The 21317-nt window shown below is 28.7% G+C and overlaps 1 protein-coding gene across 7 annotated transcripts; it reads right to left on the minus strand.

Annotated features, from left to right (window-relative positions):
* Positions 1-539: 539 nt before the first annotated feature.
* On the minus strand, positions 540-21276 carry LOC141458095 (uncharacterized). Of its 7 annotated transcripts, none has more exons than XM_074135667.1 (27): positions 21138-21276; positions 20945-21034; positions 20274-20357; positions 19120-19230; positions 18946-19050; positions 18665-18760; positions 18479-18586; positions 17736-17834; positions 17507-17626; positions 16659-16760; positions 16372-16580; positions 15281-15471; positions 15061-15200; positions 14567-14703; positions 14319-14491; positions 13152-13340; positions 12607-12798; positions 11103-11299; positions 10608-10757; positions 10435-10534; positions 6723-8053; positions 5541-5793; positions 4582-4677; positions 3389-3545; positions 2331-2507; positions 1447-1618; positions 540-609 (listed from the first exon to the last, which is right to left on the minus strand). In XM_074135667.1, the coding sequence occupies exons 4-21, from the start codon at positions 19140-19142 to the stop codon at positions 7982-7984; spliced, it is 2403 nt and encodes an 800-aa protein (XP_073991768.1). In that variant the 5' UTR covers positions 19143-19230; positions 20274-20357; positions 20945-21034; positions 21138-21276; the 3' UTR covers positions 540-609; positions 1447-1618; positions 2331-2507; positions 3389-3545; positions 4582-4677; positions 5541-5793; positions 6723-7981. The 7 variants fall into 7 exon arrangements, with proteins under 7 accessions (XP_073991768.1, XP_073991767.1, XP_073991763.1 ...); XM_074135666.1 differs by having other exon boundaries at positions 20445-21034; XM_074135662.1 differs by having other exon boundaries at positions 540-585; positions 21134-21269.
* Positions 21277-21317: the final 41 nt, after the last annotated feature.

The raw sequence follows: 21317 nt of genomic DNA on the forward strand, positions 1-21317 counted from the left end.
CATTACTCAAGTCGTACTGACGAGAATTACCTGTGTTGCCGTATATATAGGGAAGGTTACAGCACTGCTACCTAGTGGCCATTTCTGGAACTATTTTCACACCTGTCTAATAAGTGTCGCCCTCTAACGGATTTTTTTGGAACTAATTTTTTACTTTTTTTTGTTTACCTCAATTTCTTTATTATTTTAAGTTTCTCTGTTGGTTTTAAACGTTTTTTATCACTTCTTTTTGTATTTTATTAATTTATAACATGTATATAATGTAAAATATGAAGTCAATGTAAAAACAAAATGGGCATGCTAATAAATAATTTTTTTTATAAATTAAAGTTTATTTATTCTCCTGCTAAATAATACTTTTTATTTTCACTTTAAGTCAAAAAGTCATTTGATGTATACCTAAGACTTGATACAAACGTGCATTTTAAAAATATCTGAATATTAAATTTTTTTAGCAATTGATTCATAACAAAAGTTGTTTGTACTTACTCATTTGATAGATGTTTTCTCACCGTCTTTTTCATTTCCACTTCAGTTGATAGATGGTTTTACAGGTACTACTCCACAGTATTGCAAGTTTTCAATCTGAAAACATTCTATTCCATGACTCTACGAATTAAAACGCAACCATTAGTTTGAGATACTTTTATATCTTTCAGAAAGAAGAAACAAAGAAACAAATTAAAATCGAAAGTTAAAATTTTTTATCACTTCTCTTTGTATTTTATTAATTTATATATGTATTTTTTCATTATCGTAGAATGTAAAATATTAAGATTATGTAACATAAAATAGGTATGAAATAAATAATTTTTTAAAAAATTAAACGTTTTTCTTAATTCTCGTGCTAAATAATACATTTTTTTCTAAGTCAATAAATCTTATAGTAAATAAGATAGTGTGACATAAACATGCATTTTGCAAATATCTAAATAATAATTTTTTTTAGCAATTAATTCATAACAAAAGTTGCACATTTGCATCAGACAGATGTTATATTTAGATATTTCCAAATGCTTTTTTTTCAGCTTTATTTGACAGGCAGTACTCTACTAATTGGCTGTTTTCATTCAATGAAATAAAGGATTTATTACGTTGTTCTTGTAAAAAAAAGCTTTGAATAAATGCTACATCTACTCAACCGTGTATTAAGTTTCATAAGAATGAAATCAAATATACATTATATATCTTAATATATATCCTAATATACATTTTGAGTTCGTAACGATATAATTACTATTCAAAAGTATTGAACTGTAATGAAAGAAGCGAGGAAATAACATGCATTACCCTTTAAAACGTATTTTTTATTTAAATTAAATAAAATTTAAATCTGACAGAAATAAAGCTACCGTGTTGTTATGTTTAGTAAAACTTATTCACTTATTTATTTAGAATGTATATATAGATTAGTATGCAATAAAAATAAATAGTGGATAACAGTACCTTAACAGAATATATAAAGTGGTAGGTACATCTCCTTTACTTAGCTTAACGTCTGCTGCACAAATAGATGCGAATCCCCTCAAAATATGTGCAGACGTGCTGCTTACTGGACATAAAGTAAGGGACCTCCAAAGGTAATTACTTCAGATTAAAGGTCCCATTGATGAAAGCACTGAAAATAAAGAGAAGAAATACTAAATTACATCTGCTGTTAAATTCTTATTTTCTTTTTTGTTTTAAACACTTTTTAACACTTTTTTTTGTATTTTATAAACTTATTCATATAAATGATTATAAAATACTAAGTATATGTAAAAAAAAATATGCAAATAAAAATATTATTTTTATTAAATTGAAGGTTGTTCTTTATTGTCCTGCTAGTAACACATTTTCTATTTTTAATAAAAAATAAAAATAAAAAAGCGTTCTATTCAATGAATTACAAATAACTGCTTTTAAAGATATATTTTTATCTTACAGGAATGAAAGGAAAGCTTAAATCTTTTAAACGGGTCATTCTTTAAGAATAAATTCGAAGCATTTTAAAACATGCTGACAGTTCATTATTTAAACTTAAATTACTTTACGTTGGAATTACTTGAAATTAAATTTAAAAAATGTTAAGTTCCTATGAAAAGATACATTATACCCTTTAAAGTGAACGAATTTGATTGAAAAAGATTAGAGTTGAATGAAAAATAGTTGCAATTGATGAACAAATGCTATAAACACTACGAACGATTTACATTGTGTTATTCAATCAAATTAAAACCTTTCAACAAAATTTAAACTTTTCTCATTCCAACTTAAAAAAGAAGATTTTAAGTATCTTTTCAAAAAAGAAAATTACTTCAACATGCTTTGGAAGTATTAAATAAAGGTACCTGAATGTATTAACTGAAAACTACCCAGCTGTGTAAGACACTGATGGTAGAATGCTCACATTGTAATGCAGGAATGGATGACATTCAACTTTAGAGTTTGTAGTACACATTTTAGATGATAGATGATCTGAACAACGAGCTAGCGAATGGCCAAAAAAGTAGCCCTGGACGAACGCACTGGATACAGGATAAAAAAAATACATTAAAACTCAATACACTATTTGAATTTCATTTACAAATACGTAAATATATTTTAACAAATTTATCATTTGGAAGTCGAAAATTGCAAACAGAATCGACCTTCATAAGCTAACTTATGGTTCATATTAATTTACGTTTGAAGTATTCCTTCAGAAGTGAATCTTTATAATCTGTACTCTCAGAAGCAACAAAATAATAGACAATTAGTTTTTTAAAATACGAGTAGGAATGGATATTATTCAAAGAGAATGGAATGTAAATAAACGTTTATTCGTTACGTGTAATCTCTAAGAATACCTAAACAACTTATTCGTAAGTTTTACTTACTCTGAAACAGTAACATGTTGACTTCCACAAAACAAAAATTAATTAAATGTTAACAAAATTTATAATAAACTTTACATTTTATATGAAATTAAAGACACGAATTCTACATACCTATGCGATCTAGTGAAAGACCTGCGAACTACTATTTGCTGAATAGTTCTTGAGCTTGCCGATAGAGCGCTTTGCCAGTTGTGACTGCTTTTAGTTAAGTATTTTTTGTCCCGATTTCAATAAGCAAGCAATTAAATTGTAACAATTTTTTTTTTTTGGCAAACATTACATTTTATTAAAGTACTATTTAATGTTTTAAATCAAATTAGGTACTTCTTAAGATAAATGCTACAAATTCTCATTGACAATGAAGTTAATAATACATTTTGAAACTACTTTAAATGATATTGGTATGTTTAATGATGATATTAAACCTTTTTCCATTCAGAATCGAAGTAAGACTTAATAAATCTGAAAAAGTATTCTTTCCTTTTTTTCAATTTAATGGTAAACGTTTTAATTAAGATATAATTAATTACCTGAATGAAAAGTCCCGCAAGATTGCGAGGATAGATTTTTCCAGGAATGCGATATTGTATGCGATTCACCTTAACTTATGTGGACATGTACGGAGTACATGTAATGTGATCGATCATAAAGGGTAACTGCAAGTCAGCGAAGTGCTGGATGAACGTACTGTATAACAATAATACAAAATTAGTATAGTGTCTGAACTTGATTCATTGATATGCTAAAAGTACTTTAAAATAAAGAATTAATGGTACAACTTAAATAATCCTTAAATTTTTGATAGAATTTAAACCTTTCTACAATATTGAAACTGTGAATTTCTATTTTTCTTAGAGATAGTTCCCCAAGAACGTAGAGGGTGGTGAGAACCGTCGAAGCCACATCCCCCTCACTCATGATTCTTTAGGAGAAGAGGTGATGGATGTTAGACTAGACTAGAGGATATGTTTGGAGAGACAGAGTGACCTATCCCCTGCATTACTCAAGTTGTACTGACGAGAATTTGCGCTGTTGCTGTATATATAGAAGGTTACAGCACTGCTACCTGGTGGCTACTTTTGGAACTATTTTCTCACCTGTCTGATAAGTGGCGCTCTCTGACGGATATTTTTGGAACTAATTATCCAAACTAATAAACTAATTTAGTTAAGTATCGAAGTATGCAATGTTAATTATTGGGTTATTATTTGGCGGGAATTAGTTGGGTTGGTAACAAGTAATATGCATATAGATATGTAAGAGACGCTTGTGTGTTGCCGTGTTGTATTGTTCATATATGTTAGAATAGTGATTGATATATATAATAAAGTGTTTTTTAATGTACTGTGTCGTATTATACCTACCATAAGCCTATACTAACTAATTTTAACATCCATTTTTATTATATTTTTACCTTAATTTCTGTACTATTTTAAGTTTTTTTGTTGGGTTTTAACGTTTTTATAACAATTATATTTGTATAAACTTATTCATATGTATTTTTTTTTATAATACAATGTAAAATATGAAGTCTATGTAAAAAAAAAATAGGTATGCAAATAAATTATTTTATTTTTTCAAATTAAAGGTTTTTATTTATTCTTCACTAAATAATACTTTTTATTTTCACTTTACGTCAAAAAATCATTTAATAAATAAGATTGTGATACAAATATGCAATTTTTTAAGTAATTGATTCATAAGAAAAGTTGATTGTACTTACTCATTTAATCGATGTTTCCTCAACGTCTTTTCCATTTCTACTTCAGTTAATGGACAGTTTTGAAGTTATTGGATCACAGTATTGACTGTTTTCAATCTGAAAAACATTAATAAACTTAAGCATTGATATATACATAAAAATAATTTGTAAAGATATTCAGAATTCATTTGCAGTTTGACGTTGAATTTTTCAATCAAATTTAAACTTACTTTCAACAAAAATTAAAACTTTTCTAATTTCAACGAGATTTTTGTTTTGTTTTAAGTTTGTTTCTGCTGTAATACTAATACTGATACATACGGAATAGTACATAAGGCAACCTGAACAATTTGTCTAAAACATTAGATATCATTTTCAAATTCTTCATTTATTTTTTAGTTTTTTGAATGAAACTGCAACTTTTTCCATGAAATATAACAAAAAAAAAACTTTAAGATTTTATTAAAACTAGAAATATTATTAATATTGTCGAGAAAAGGTAAAATTTGGATGCATAATACTGTTATTTGATGATTAAAGGTAACAGGGTTGATATGTATATTTAAATAAATGTTTTAAATGTTAAATTAAAAGTTTTATAAATGAATTCTTTCCAAGAAAATTATATTATTTTCCAATTGGTAAATATGTTTAAAAAAATTGAATTGAAATTTTACATCCTTTAAATATAACTATTTTCAAATAAAATTTTAATTTTTTAAGGAAATTCTTTTTATAAAATACATGGAATACAGCATGATTAATTTTGAAGAAAGTTTAATCAGGTCGAAGAAATATTGAAATAAAATAAAATTTTATTAGACTCAAAATGCTACTACATTCTCCAATATTTTAATCAAAATTTACAAAAATTTAAACATTATTTATTGAGATTGAAAGGGATAGATTATTTATCAGATAAAAGGTTTTAGTTTAGGTAGAAATACTTAGATCATAAAAAAAATAATAGATAAGACTACCTGAATGACAATCCCGCATAGGCAGAGTAGTGTAAGTAGAAATTTTCTTGGCATTTTTATTCTTCAGATTAGAGTTGATGAGAATCATCTAATATTATCGGCGGGCTGCTGGATGTAAAGAAGGACTCTTAGAGAAGTAATCATTTCCAGATGAAAGCTGAGCATTACTGGCCTGCAACCTGGCAGAGTTCGGAAGCACTTGATAAAAATAGAAAGCTCCTGACTGTAGTTTCTACCACTTTATTGCAGCAGGCTATTAAACAAAATATAATCGCACTTATAGTTCTTACTACTTTGTTAATCAATATACCTACTTCTAACTAAATATACAGTAACAAATTCTAAAAAATAAAAATTATACTACCTTATGGATTCTGCATTTTAGGACGGTATTAATGAAGTTCGATGCTTGGTGCAATAAAACAAGGTATTTTTGTAATCATAATTTATATACAAAAAAAAAAGTAAGCTATCGTTGTGACCAAAATAAAGGAAACCACAGAAAAGGTGTATATACAGTAATAACAATCATACAAAACAAATGTATAAAAAGAGAAGGTTATAAAATACATTAAAAAAGTTTAGAAATAAATTCCAAAAAAACTACATGGGGAAACCTAGAATGCTAATTATGAACGACTAAAAGTCGATTAAAAGAAAACATCGAACAATATTTCATAAAGGCTTCGAAATCAATGCGAAAAAACGTATTGGAGGAAACAAAGAATGATAATTTTGTACTTATAGTCGATTAAAATGAGAAGATATAGAATACATTAAAAAGATTGAAGAAAGATTTGAAATCATTTCCAAAACTTGAGGAAATCATGAATGCAAAATTTAAACTACTAGTCGTTTAAACAGAAACGATAAAAGAATACAGTAAGGAGGAATCGAAATCCCTCCCAAAGAATAATTTGGGGAAACAAAGAAAGGTATTATTGAACTTTTAGTCGGTTAAAAAGATTAAACAATACGTAAAAAAGTTAACAAAATTCATTCCATAGAAACGAATTGGGGAAACCAGAAAGCCAAGAAAGAAAAAAAAAACTTCACTAAATCCCTACTTTCGTTTTGAGGAGTTAGTTAGAAAGTATTATTTTTTAAAAATAATAATTATAATATCTCAAATCAAGCTATTTTGAAATATCACTATAAGCATTACAATTGATTTGTAACAACCTGAATGTTTAATGTAGTATCGCTGATTTTGTCCATTGTAGTACACTGTTCGTTGGATCACTAACAGGTTTTGGACTTACATTCATCACCACACGATGATAAACCAGTTCTAACATTATAAAACAGCTTAGAGCACTTCAATTCCACTGCTTCTGATACTACTCTCGCTAAGTGAGGAAGGTTACAAGATTCATGTAACAAAGGTTATAACATGGTTACAAGATATCACAATATGTATGTGTCATTTAAAATGTTAGTGAACTGCAAATTTCTTTTTACCAAATTGTGAATTAAAATTAATAAAACCTAATATGTATTTAAAGTCTTATGTATTTTTGTCAAATAAATGCTATTTTTAGAATTGTATTTTACATGGAGGGCGCGCTTTAAGTGAGCTGAAAACACTTCTATACCAAGTTTCTTTGTACTAAGAAATATTGGAAAATTAAAACAAAAAATTATAAAATTAAATATTTATTTAATTATTATTTATTAAATAATACATCAATATTATAATGTATGTCTTCTGAAGTATTCACTCTTTTTATTTTTTGTATTATATCGTTTTGGAAAACTTTGTTGAGCTGTTTAATGAGTAAAATAAATAAATAAAATAAATTTAAGTAAAAGTTGTTTGGTTTTATTAAATTATCTTTCTAATAATTAATCTTTTCCTTTGATCCTGAATTAGCAATGTTTTAATTTTGTGAAAAAAAAAGGCGTAAATTTGGTTGAAATATGTATTTATTATTAAACTTACTGCGAACGGTGTAGCGTTTTTAATCTAATAAAACTATTATTTCGCAAATTTAAACCTTTCTACAAAAATTAAAAAAATTATAACTACTAAAGTACAAGAGTAATCCATATTCATGAACAGAGATGCTATTACATCTTACCTGGAAAAGACGATAAACCCAGTCACTACCTGGGATATTGCTGAAGATCCCCTAAACCGGTTAATATATAAGAACACTATTTAACCTGTTTAACGCTATTATATTATAAATTACCTGATTGCTAGTTTAACACAATACGCGTAAATTTTTCAATATTCATTAATTTGGCCAAAAATGGCAAAATACTGGAATTGTGTAAGGAAAATATTATGTATTTAATTAAAAGTAATAGTAATTTTTACAAAGTTTTATACATTACACATTGTTGTTTTCTTCTTCGCAGAGAAGTACAAAGAAATCAAAATCTAAACACTTACAAAATATATAAAAGTTTTTCTTCAACTTATCAGCAAAGTAAACTCAAATATCGACCACATCTTGGAGTTTAAGGGCTAGATGTGGCGTTCCTTCTTTAACGAAATCATACAGAGACTACAACAAAATAGAATTAGATTTGATTTTTTTTTTTTTAACATTAAACTAATACATTTTATAAGGTTGTGTGAGAACTCAGTGATCATGCTTGAAGTGCCTAAGCCTGCAAGACGGCTATTTTCGTTAAGGAAAACTTATAGCCAGTTTTCACAAAATAAACTAATCGTTAGGCAGCTTAAAAGGAAGAATCAACGGGAACGAAACCTGATCACTGTGCAAAATAAGCTCATGCTTCGGACATCAAGTGCAGAAGGGACGCCACAGAAATTTCCAAAAGCCGAATTTACAATAGTCCATAGTAGGCACAGACGCAAAACCATTTGTGGAAATAAAATCCACAAGAGAGGCCCTCACATTAAAAGAAAGAATACAAGATTTTCAGATTTATACAATAATCCAATATCAATAGAGTAAAATCAAGTATCATGAAATCATGAAAATATATTAAAAGGGGCTAATCCTTTTGATATATAAATGTGACCTATATTTTTCTTCGATTGAATGAAGAAATTAGGAAAGTTCGTTTGAAAATTTACGAGTATATCTTTAACGGTTAAAAAAAAGAAGAGATATGAAATCTCTGAAATCTGACGTTTCTACAGAATCGGTTTTCTAGTACTGCTTTTGAAAACATTAAAACGGAAAGGAGTCATTCGTTTTGAAACTAAGACATAATTCCATTCAGGGGAGAGTTGATCTTTAGATTAGGTCTATTGAAGAATAATTGTAAAAAGCAATATTGACTGTTTCTTTCCAAATATAGCTAAACATTGGCATCCTAATATTTTTTCTCATTTAATGTCACATATTCCTTAAAAAGCATTCATTTTTTTTATTCCAAATTATTAAGTTATATCAGAACAACTATGCAACAAGGCCGGCTGGATACCCTATTTCTTATAAGTATAGAAGGATAGTAGTATAGTTATTTAAGTTTAGCTTCGAGAGACAAATACTTGACAAATTAAAAAAATAATGGAAAACTTTTAAAACATAAAGTGGAAATATAATAAAATGAACATTATTTTCTATATTACTGCAAGTTTTGTTTCATTTCGTTAAATTTAATTAATCTTAGTTTTATAGTTATTTAGATTTTAAATAACATGTAATCAGTGGACACCAAAATCTTTGGTGCTCTAATGGATTTTGCCTTTAGTGCAATCAATAATCAGTTAGCTGGAATTTGTGTAAGGAGTTTCAGGACAAGATTATTTTCGTTGATTTTTCTTTTTTCAATTTAAGGCACATCAATATGTGAGGTCATTGGCAACCTGGGCTTTTTCTCAGTGCACTGTTGGTTTCCTGACAGTGTCTTTTTCATTTTACAGACAACTCTTATCCCCGGTAAGTGAGCTGCAAAGTGGCCCCTAGACGATCAATATTCTCAATAACAATTCAATAATTGTACAATAATATTGCATCGTCTGTAGGCTGTATCGCGCAATCTGGTTCAGTCTTGTCGTGACAAGGTTGGCGTCAACTGGTGTTGATTTAAGTAGGTACTTATCTATAAAAGATGGCAAAAGGAAAAAAATGAAGAAAGAAAATTCAAATCTTCAAAATTATTTCCTGTAGCTAGATAACATAGTTTTATTGATAAGCGCTGACTTGGAGGGTTAGCATCTCTCATTATGGTATCCTTTTTTTTGAGTTTCAGGTGTAACCATTCTCAAGAGTTCATCAAATAATGAATCGCAAAAAGTTTTAAAAAAATCACTTGATTCACTAATCTTTCGTTCACTCAACAGATTTCATGAGTGCACTTATTTCTTTGTTTAAACCATTCCTACAACCATCTCGTTTCTTTCTCTCCTAATTCGATTGTCAGAATATTATGCAAAATAATATTTTATTATTCCACACGTTGACTACGAAATTACCAGCCGTGAACTAATTTATTGTGCAATATATTGACGTGAATATGGATCGTCTAGAAGCCCCTTAAGAAGCTTCTAGGAAAAGGAAATCAAAAGGCCAGCAGCTGGATTCGAATCTGAGAAATCTGCGAGGAAATCCATTACTCTAATGAGTAAATCTCCTTCCTCGACGAAATGTTAATATGTCTATCCTTTTTTCGTACATCTTCAACGTTAATCAGCACTCCTCATTTTCCTCCAGTGGACTGGTGCTAATTCTAAAAGGCTCTGATTGTGTTTGCAATACTTATTAATTAATTCATAACTTCTAGATAATAAAGGTCATCAACACTGAGAAGTAAGTTCATCATCCTTTAAATCTTGCCCTTAAGATTTCGCTCTCCTTAAGGAATGGCAATGGGATCTTAAAGAATTAAGAACTATGTTGGGAAGAGTGTTTGTTACAAGTACTGCACTCTTGAAATTTAATAACACAAGAAATTTTATTCACAAACTTACCTTTCTCCCTTTAAAATACCTATGTTTATCCAAGTCACCGTCCCGTAAAAAAGTATTCTTAAAAAATTCTAATAACTCCATTTCAGAATTGTACTCAGGACTGAAATCAAGTTTTTTTTTTGCAATCGTCACAGTTGAATCTTGACAGTTGAACTAATTAAAGATATTCTTACTTTTCACTTCTATCTAAAACTGCTTCTTCAGAAATTTGAGATTCAAACATGACTTCCTCTACTTCTTCCAATTTAGCATCACAGTTTATTTTAAACATTTTAATATTGTTAATATTAACTACAATAAGATGTCTTAATCCTGTCGAATATCTGGAAGCATAGATTAATTTGACATACTGCAAAAAATTCAATTAAAAGTTTATCATGATCTATTTAAGATCAAAACATAATTTTAACAGATGAGAAACTATTAAATATGTAGCCTTCATCGTACTATTAGTCTTCATTAACTATGAAAATGTGTAAAAATTTGTTGGAGAAGGTATTTTTACTCTCCTAAACAGTAAACTTTTTAATTGCGAATCTTGTTCGTACCAAGCACTGAAGAAACTTCTGCCTTTTTAATGAAGATAATGTAATTAATAATTAATGGATAAGGAAAACTGAATAATAGAAAAAGTACTTACCGAAAATTAGGACTAAAAAAATACTTACTGAAAATTATAACTATTTTCATTGGTTGAAGCTTTTGAAGATGTCTGTGAAAATGTGTGGGATTTAAAATCCATTCGCACATCTAGATACAGTGCACGGATATTTAATAGTAAATGCATTGAATATGGCACTTCCTGGAAATTTAACTTTAAAGTTTGCAGGCAGGCGTATGTTTCTATGTCCCATATTTTCAGTTCCTATTAAGAAATAACAAAAGTTAAATCAATATTATAATTTATGAAAAATCTAAAATTTCAGTTTTTATTTCTATTTTATTTTCAAAATTTCAATACAATTTTCGTTAAACTCTGGTCTCTCAGAAACATGCAGATAAAACTAAAAAAAAAAAAGGTAAATATCTAACAGGGAAATGCTGATTATGGGAGAGAATTGTAAAAACAAAAAAAACGGATGGTAGCTTTGTTGCTTAACAAAACACGCTGCTCACAAATTACATGGTTCAGCGTCTGGTGTATTTATTTCCAACTCCAAAGCCCATCACCACCGAAAGTCACATATTTTGCACTATAACACAGAAAAAAGAAAGGCACACATACTTTGTTGCCTAATAATGTTGCGACACTTAGCCAAGAAGGGGTTAAGTACGAGGAGTAGAGTTCATTTTTTTAAATTTTCCCCTTTTAATTATTATCTTATTTTAATTAATGATAAGGAAGATGTATGTGAAGAATGCGCATCCAAGAAGTGCTTCATAAGAGGTACAATTTGATGTTTAAAGAAGTGAACTATGGAGACACAAACCAAACAAATGTTAGTAACATAATCAAATTTAGAGGGAATCTAATCGGCAAAAGACAGTGTCCAAATAAATACTATTTTGCTCTTAAGGTAAAGATCGAGTGCATTTCCTTGCCATTTGACCGATTCTCTCTTCTTACAGAATGCATTATATACATTTTGAAGGAAGTAACAAAAGTTAAAAGTGTACAATAATAAAATATGGAAAAATTGATGGAATATCTCATTGGCAAAAATTGGAAGCTCTAAGAAAATTACGTTAGAGAGGCCTGGCAGATAGAGGCGTTCTAATTTGATAACGTAACAATTAAGAAAGATTTTTGAAAAATAAATTAATAAAATTAACTTTACAGAGCGTGGATTTACCGTGCAGACATTGTTTTTTAATTATTTTTTTTTACTTTTTGTATTGTTTTGCACGCTATTTATATGATGTAATTAGTAATTATTTTAATAAAGCATTTTATCTATTTTGATTGAGGGCAAAGTAGATATTCTGGTTTTGTACTTATTTAAAAAAGAGAATTATGATGTAATAATTAACATCGAAGAATCCAAAGGGGAACTATCCCTGATTAAGGGCCGACCATAAGATTACATTTGGCAAGATCAATAACATGACAGCAAGTGAATAATAGTATGTTTAAGAATTCTTGCAGTGTATTTAGCCTAATTCTAATTGAGTATCAGAATCATCCCACATGATAAATATTAATTAATACAGTACATAATTTTAAGTCACTACCTTATTCACTGCATATGTAACAGCTATTCTTCTACTTGTAACCAATGATACATCAAGAACAGGTTCTCTGTGTCCTTTTAACAACGCTAAAGGCCTAGTCGTGTTTACAGGATCCCATAATCTGGCCATATTGTCACCGCTTACTGTAGCAAGTACTCCAAGTTTTTGATCGTACCGGAAACATTTCACTCCCTAAGCGAAAATAGTGTAATTAAGAATTAATGTTAAAAATCTAGTCTTCATCACTTATAGAGTTTGTTTATAAACCTATCTGGCAGTTCTCAGATTATTAGTCATTATAATCCTACGATTTGAAGTTTTAATTTTAACCTAGAAGTGAATTTTAATCTTACTAGTATAATTTCATTTTACTACTATTTTCTTTAGGATACAAGAAAGAGGAAGTCTACCTGATGTAATTCAAAGAAAGCTCAGAAGTGATTAGAAAATCAGTACAGAAAACTTTTTTAATTTTGCATGTGTTTTCTCAAAAGTAACGTCGAATAATAAAACTAAATTAGTTACTTGGAAGCTTACAAATTTACCTTTTCAATAATAAAAATATATGGTGTTCTATTCGGTTGTCGATGTCTAATAGCTACAGACTTCCTACTGTCTAGACTGCAACTGACTATGCAATCACTTTTTGGAATGTATTCTATTTGCAAGATAACATCGTTATGAATGTTGTTCTCCACGGATATCTCAACCCAATCTGTTTGTTCTATTATGTCCTGTAATGCATTTTGTAGAATAAATCCATTGAATATAACCTCATAATAAAATATGCTATAACTCTAATTTAGGTTAGTTGATCATCTTATGTTCTAAGCGTATGTGAATATTTTTATTATTATTATTATTCACCTTTCTGGTTTCTGCCTTAATTTTAATAGGCTGCAAGTTATCAAACTATGTTATTTCTCTTTTATCTTACCTAATTTTTTTTTCAGTTCTTTTTTTTAAACCAAGGAGTTCATTTGTTGAAAATCATTTATTATACGTATACATTTTAAAACTTCATTTTTTTGTAAAAGATTCCCTAGATACTTTATATTGAACTATAACTTTAAAAAAATAACTATTTGCACTTGATTGGCTTTCTTGTATTAGAAAGACGATTGTTTAACATATTTGCGTCGAGATTTCCTTGGTATTCAGAAAAAAATGAAGAAATAGTTCTTAGTTTTGGAAGAATATGAACTTAATGGACAAAATGAAACATTACAAATTAAAAGTAACGATTGTTTGAACTGACAAAATTGTAAGTTATCGTCATCTGAGATCAAATCCGCGTCTTGTTAAAAAGATGATGGTAAAAGAAAATCTGAGAGCAGGCAGCTGGATTCAGTTTCGGGATCTCCACGCGGAATCCAGAGCTCTAATTAGTGAGTCAGTCTCTTTTTTTAGTAATGTAAAAAAATTTTTTTTTAATATGAAAATATATTCGGAAGAGTCTCACGATACAATTTTCCTAATCTCTAGAAAAGTTCTGATAAAAGGAAAAACTAGTTGTCCATTTGTAACGAGCGGTTAGGATTGCTTTCACAAGAAAATCTCTGATCATTAATGCACAAATCTGCTTTCATTTTTAAAGTTCAGGATTTAGCAATCAATTTATTCTAATCAATTTTGGCATTTCACTAAATAAATGAACTGAAAAGATTCATAGACACAGTTCTACTACAAAGAAACAAAAAATTATAACTTACGTCCCAAAAATAATATTGTTCACCACCTTTATCAGGTGCCAATTTAAAGTAAGACTTATTTGTTTGTTTAAAGAGATAATTTATAATATTGCCTTTGTTATCGCCCATCAATAATAAAGCTTGATTTCTTCTCAAACCCGTATACTGTATACATTCAGGAATTTCCCATATACCTGTGTATTTAAAAATAAACTAAAAGATGAAATTTATCTTTTATATGTTAACATTTTCTTAATATTATATTTTACCTGATACTGTCTGTATTAATTTGTGCACAATTCTAGAAGTACTGTACAAATAGAGACATCTTGTTGAAGCAACAACAAATAGTGTTTCAGTTTGTGAGGAGTAACAAGCATCTGTCAACCAACAACATTTCTTTGATCTGGACAAACGAACAAATAAGTTTTGACGGAACGTAATTTATTTCCGGCACAAACTCAAAAGTAACACAAAAAAATTTAAAGCAGAATATAACATGTTGCAATTCATATATACCTCATGTTAGCGCAGAAATGTTTTAGTATTACAAATAGAATATGGTCTTTACATTTATATAATTTAGCTCGGTAAGACAAAAAACTTTAAAGACAGAATTATTAGAACTTTTAAAAATTAAAAAACGTTTTATTTAACAAAACTTTAAGAAGCTTTCATTTTGCAAAATATTATTCTACCACGGATCCCAGAAAATGTAACAATTAGAGAAACTTAAGTTTTATAATTTAATAATAACACCTACTTATATTGATTGATTGGAATTCTGTACGAATGCAGAAGAATTAATTTTTCATTTAGTACAGCCACCTCACCCAATCTAGATAAAGCAGCATAAGTTAATTGTCTGTTGCACTCTATCTGAACTATTCTAATGATAGGAGTCTGAAATTAAAATGGTTTTGGTATGTTTGTAAAAACGCTTTATAATGCTACACAAAAAATGTAGATTAATAAAATCATACCTTGGAAAATGGAATAAAATTTGTTATATGATCTTCTTCAATTATAAATGGTAGGTTTTGGTTTTTGGTTGTTCTTGAGGTAATTATTAAATCCAAAAACTGTTCCCACCATAAAACTCCTTCACTTAGCACATGATTGGCTTCTAAAGACTCAAACAATTTGCCAGCTGCTAGTGTATATTCCTTGACACCTGTATATTGAAAGTCAAGGCTTTAAAAGAAATAACTTTATAAAAAAAAGCTTACTTCCTATTATTCTAGGAATTAATTTTCTGTTTAAATTAAAATTATTGTAATTTACTTCTGGACTCCCACCCATAAACTACTAAAGCATTTAACGGTAAAAACTACGAACAAAAGAAAAACTAAATTTGTCGAGAAATTTATATTCAACAAATTAAAATATACATGAGCTTGATTTTAAAACTTATTTAAACAATTATATTATACTACTACATTATATTGAATGTACAATTTTTTAATTATTTTACAATTTTCTCTTTAAATGCACCTGTAACTATTTTATCTTTTTATTTGATTAAAATTTTTCTTGTTTTCTACTGTGCCATGATATCTTAAAACATTTATCATTTTTGTTGTCGTTTTCCAGAAACTTTTGTTGAAGAGCACCAATAGTACTCAAAACGTAGAGCATCATATATACTTTTTTTCCTAACGAAGTATTTTTCTAGTGGAACATTTATTTAATTTAAGGCTGACGAATCGTGAACTAGATCAAGGAAGTAAAAGATTAAACAAAATTAACATATTTCGTTCTTTTCTCTTTTTTTCCATTTTTTGTGCAAATAAGAAAATAAAAACTAGAAAAGAAAAAGAAAAGAAAAGTTCAAACACACGAAAACACCCACCAATCATGTTTTTAGAAATCCATTAATAACAAGAGATAAGTTCAACACAGAAGTATTTAAGGAGAGGTTGGGTTGGCTAATGGGATAGCAAGTTGCACCCGTAATGATGAAAATTTGTCCTGATGATACAAAAGCAATGTTGTGGAAAAATGGTAGAATCAACAAATCAGTTTTCAAAGTATAAAAGTAGAATTTTAGTAACAGAACACATTTTAAACTCACCAATAACATTATCAATAGCTTCCATGAAATCTCTTTTCTTAAGTGGAACACCATCATACTTAGCATCGTTTTTCACCTCATATTCCATTGCTACTTTATGATGCTCTGCATTTTTTGGAAAGAAATAATTTTTCAATTCTTTTAAATCATGTCTATCAAGCTTTTCTAAAAGATTAACTTCTTTTATGGCGGTTGATTCATTTTCGTATCTAAATTCATATAATTTATTTGAACAGAACCATTTTAAATTTGGATGCCATATAAAAACAAAAATAAAAAATAATCACCTAGCTTTACCACATTTTCTCGTTGGTTCTTCTGGCTTCAGATACATTTTCCGTACCAGTTCATCTGAAGACTTACTAGCTGCAGGATTTTCAGAAGATTCACTATTTAGAAGAAATAAAAATGAATAATTAAACAGTGTAATTAAAGGACATGTAAAACGAAACTTCTATTGTTCCTCCTAATTAGCTTTTAATTTCTGAATAAACATTGAATTTAAAATGCATTGTGTTAGCCACTTATAGAAAATGATAGTTAAAATTAAATAAATAAATTTTTTTTTTCAAATTTTTACTTTTTTTACAACTAGTATAGACTAGTGTTAATAGTAATTAGATTTTATTTAAATGTTTAACAAAAACCTCTCCCATCTAGGTTGTACGAATATCAATCATTGTGATGAAGAGAACCACAATTCTTCTCTTGCAAAGCTCAAAAACATTTCACAGCCCTTACAATCATAAAGCACAACATTGTAATAGTAATATTTTTTATATATATTTATAAAGCAATAGAATATAAAGTAAGCAGTAATACAATATAAAATTGGGGAAGAGGTAATTTAAATAATATTATTAGTATGTCAGATTGGTTAAGAACATTGCCGAGTATAATCCCAAAAACCTCTAAGTTCGTCTTCCTCTTAACCGACCATCTCCAAACAGTATTTAAAGAGCAGAGTTGAACAAAACTCATCGTAGGTAGAACAAACTTAACATTTTACGGGCAAGTCCCAAAATGTTTTTCAAATAAAAGTGACAAGCCTCTGATTAGGGTGGCTGGCAATGCGAAGTTTAAAAACAACTGTACTGTATTATTCAGTTTGAACCGCCCTTTCTGAAATACTTACTGTTTATCGTTAGAGGCCGAGTCTTTTGCAAAGAGGCAGGTAGAAATGCTTTCGCTTTCATCAGAACTTAAATCATACTCTTCAGCTTCATCAAAATCTTCTTCCCATTCATCTCTTTTGCTTTGAAAAATAAATGTTAGTCAATTCCATCATTTAAATTTCGCCAAAACTCAAAAAGAATTAGTTTAATAATATAAACACAAGGGGCATCAAAAATAATGAATGATACCTCAAATTCTCATCATCTTCAGATATTACATCATGTTCAGAAATAACAGGTAATACAAAGTCCTTCGGCAACATATTTGTTTCTTGCTTCACCTCTTTACTGCAAACAGGTTTATAAAATATATATAATACAATATTATGTTATAAGAATATATATATTCTTTTAAGCCGAAATATCTTCAATAAGTACTAATAAGTAATTCATATGTGTAATCCACAAGAGGTAAATAAAAAATTTCGGCTCAAAGAGGTTCAACTTATCTACAAATTCGTTCTTTTTATCTAATTCTCGCTTCAGAAGGGTACTTTTATTGACCTTTTCTGATCTTCTTGTCGAGAGTATAGCTTGAATGGAAAAACAAATTGTTATGTTGATTTTGAAAAATATTACGACCTAAACATGTTGGCAAGGATAGTTAAAAGGAAGGAAACTGAAGTAAACAAAATGGCCAGTTTGAAAGTAAGTTTGTTATTATGAAGTACGGGCATTTGGAACTGAAAGCGTGGATGAATAGAGGTATTGACTTAGAATTTACTTGTTTGTTAGGCTCTAATACCAAGTAGTTTTTAGCACATTCTTTCCCTCTACTTGATGGTAAAAATTAATGTTGGGTATCGTATGTATCATTCATATGATAAAACCCCGAAAACCACAGGAGCGCAAAATTGCTGAACAAAGGACAATCTAAATGCCTCTTACAGTAATAATTATCGAGATATAAAGAAATCCACCCGAATAGTTACATTGCTTCTTCCATTATATTCTTTAGAATATCTCTAGGTTGTTTCATTTGTATTTCTTGTTTTGCTTCTTCTGCTCTGTCCAATTTCATTTGTCTTTCAAATTTTAACCTAAACAAAAAATTGTCTTTCAACTACAGATTACTGCATATTAATTTAGAGCAATTAAAAATAGTATTACACAATTACCTAGAGTCTTTAAGTAAATTTATACTTCGAAATTTTTTAAACAATGATGCTGCAGTACGTTTTTTAGGCTCACTCTCTTTAGAAAGGATTTTAGGTCTATAACAATATTTAAAATAAACGGATTATTTATTGGATTGAAACTAATAAAAAAATTCAGCCACTTTAAGTTTGGGGGTTTTATTTTCAACAGATTGCTCACTATTACGAAATAATAATATAGGATTTGTTAATAGTGACTTCAATATTTGTTTAATATCCTAAACTACTTATTAGATACTTACTTGCAAGTATCACATAGCACGGTTATAAGATCTTCATCAGACGAAACATCTGATCCGAATAATGTTTCCTTTTCTTCTTTAGTAAGATTTGATTTCCAACGTGTCCTTAAAAAATTAATAATTGCAAAGTCTTACTATCTTAAATGAATTTTTATTTTAGTTTTGAACAATTACCTGAAATTTTTATAGATTTCCATTGATTCATCAGATAATGGCAAAAGTGGAAATTCTTTGTCCAACGGAGATTCTTCATCGTCATAATCAATTTTATCCAACCACCTTGGCCTACGAAAATAAAAAACGAGATTTCATTTTTGATATATGAGCGTGGGAGATAAGGACATATATCCTCAAAGTGAATGTTGTCCATTGAGATTCTTCGAAGTATTCAAGCATGTCGACTCAATAAAAGGAAGGGATAAAGAGAACCAATCCAGCAAGGAAAGTCATAAATGCATTTCATTTTCTCAGCTAGAATCTGATCCTCACTATTGAAAAAAGAAAAAGAACTACAGCAGACAGTTGAAAAAATAATAACCTATTGATCAGTAAAGGAGAGGATAATTGTTAAATTACGGATGTAATGCTATACTGGTAAATCCACGTCAGAGAAAGAGCAATCTCACAGTAACCCTAATTTTCTAAAAATCAGTTTGATTTTTTGGGTCTCCTAAAGAAATTATTCTAGGGAAAAGCATTTAACATAGTTATAACTGAATTCTTTCAGAACCCTACATGCAGCACAAAGCTAGAAGACAGAACGAGGCCAAACGTTATATTTTTCAGAAAATAAATTTATCTATTCTAACTGGAATAATTTTACTTAGAAAAAGGTGAAATTAAAAATTACTTTGAGCAGTTACCTACGATTTTCATAAAATAGCGTCGAAGGAAAGCTAAGTTTGTCCTAAAAATTATATGCATTTAAAAAATAAAATTGCTGATTTAAAAATGTACTTTTTAAATGATGTAAAATCTTATTTACAGATAATTAAGATCTCTCTATTTCTTACCTACCCTTTATCACGAACTAATATTTACGCTCTAAGCGGAACATACCTATTGTAGAGTTCTTTCTAAACATCAACATCTCCCTAACTTTATTCTATCCTTTTAATCTATCCACAAACTCGCCAATCTTTTCCTTTAAAGTGTAGCACGTATTTCAATTTGAATAACGTAAACAACACAAAAATGTATTTCAACTTTAAAAATAACGTAATTTTTTTATTAAAAGATTTTCAAATTTTCATAAGTATTGTTTTCACCCTTTATAACTCATAAATTTTCCTAAAGCACTACAATAGGATTAGGAAATTAGGAGATACCTAGTTTTCTCACATAAGTGTAACTCTTCTATCCTACGGATAATTACACTCTTGTCTTCATTGTTTTTGTCTGTCTTCTGAGATCTGAAATATGAAATTAAGATTTCGGTATTAGTTTTGAAGCTACATATTCTGGAAGAATGTTTAGATTAAATTACAAAATTAAATTACAAAATCGATGCCTGAAAACCTGCGGTTTGAAACCTTTTTATTTCCGCGTGGACTTCTTCAAATCTTATTAAATTATTATTTTATTTTTTTGAAGAGGTAATTATAAAATCATTTTTAAATCAAAATTTTGAATTTTCGAATTAATAAGAAAAGGCAATCCCAAGAATATTTGATTACATAACACAAATAATGAACTTTAAATAGACTTCCTCTCTCAGGTCATTCTTGTGTTCGGTGGACTCCTAGCGAGTGGTTTTTAACAAAAATAAGAAAACTATGAATACTACTAGCATGACTTAATCGCCAGAAATCCTAGAAATGGATCGCGGAAGTATCACGTCTGTGATATTACCGCACTGCCGATCGATAGCAATCTTGTGTGCCTTAAGAATGTTAACCTCGGCTTCAATCGGTTTAAAACAAAATTAGTAAAAGAGTAAATTTCTGCTACAAGAATAGTAATTTTGCTATAACCATGCAACTAAAACTGAAATATATACAAAGTGCCACAAAAAATAAGATCCGGAGATGCAATTAGCGAATTCTTCACGTCATCTTTTCTTTTAATCAGTACTTCTTCTGAATTTGGCCTAAAAAAAATGAAACCTCAGTAACTGAATTGCTTGTTTTTAATGAGAATAATTTCTAAGCTTAATCACAATTTTTTTTATATATTATGAAAAAATTACTTGCTCATTTTTGATGAGACTATAATTTCTGCCCGAAATGCACACTAAAGTTTAACAGGCTTTAGGATCAGTAAACAATTCCATAGTAACCAATTAGTAATACCATAAACCGATATTGACGATAAGCAAAAACGGGAAGTAATAAAGGCTACCAAAAAAAACTTAAAAAGGGAATAATAACAAA

Source organism: Rhodnius prolixus, unplaced genomic scaffold (genome assembly GCF_049639745.1).
Source record: "Rhodnius prolixus isolate KJV_2025 unplaced genomic scaffold, Rpr scaffold_5, whole genome shotgun sequence".
Lineage (NCBI taxonomy): Eukaryota > Metazoa > Arthropoda > Insecta > Hemiptera > Reduviidae > Rhodnius > Rhodnius prolixus.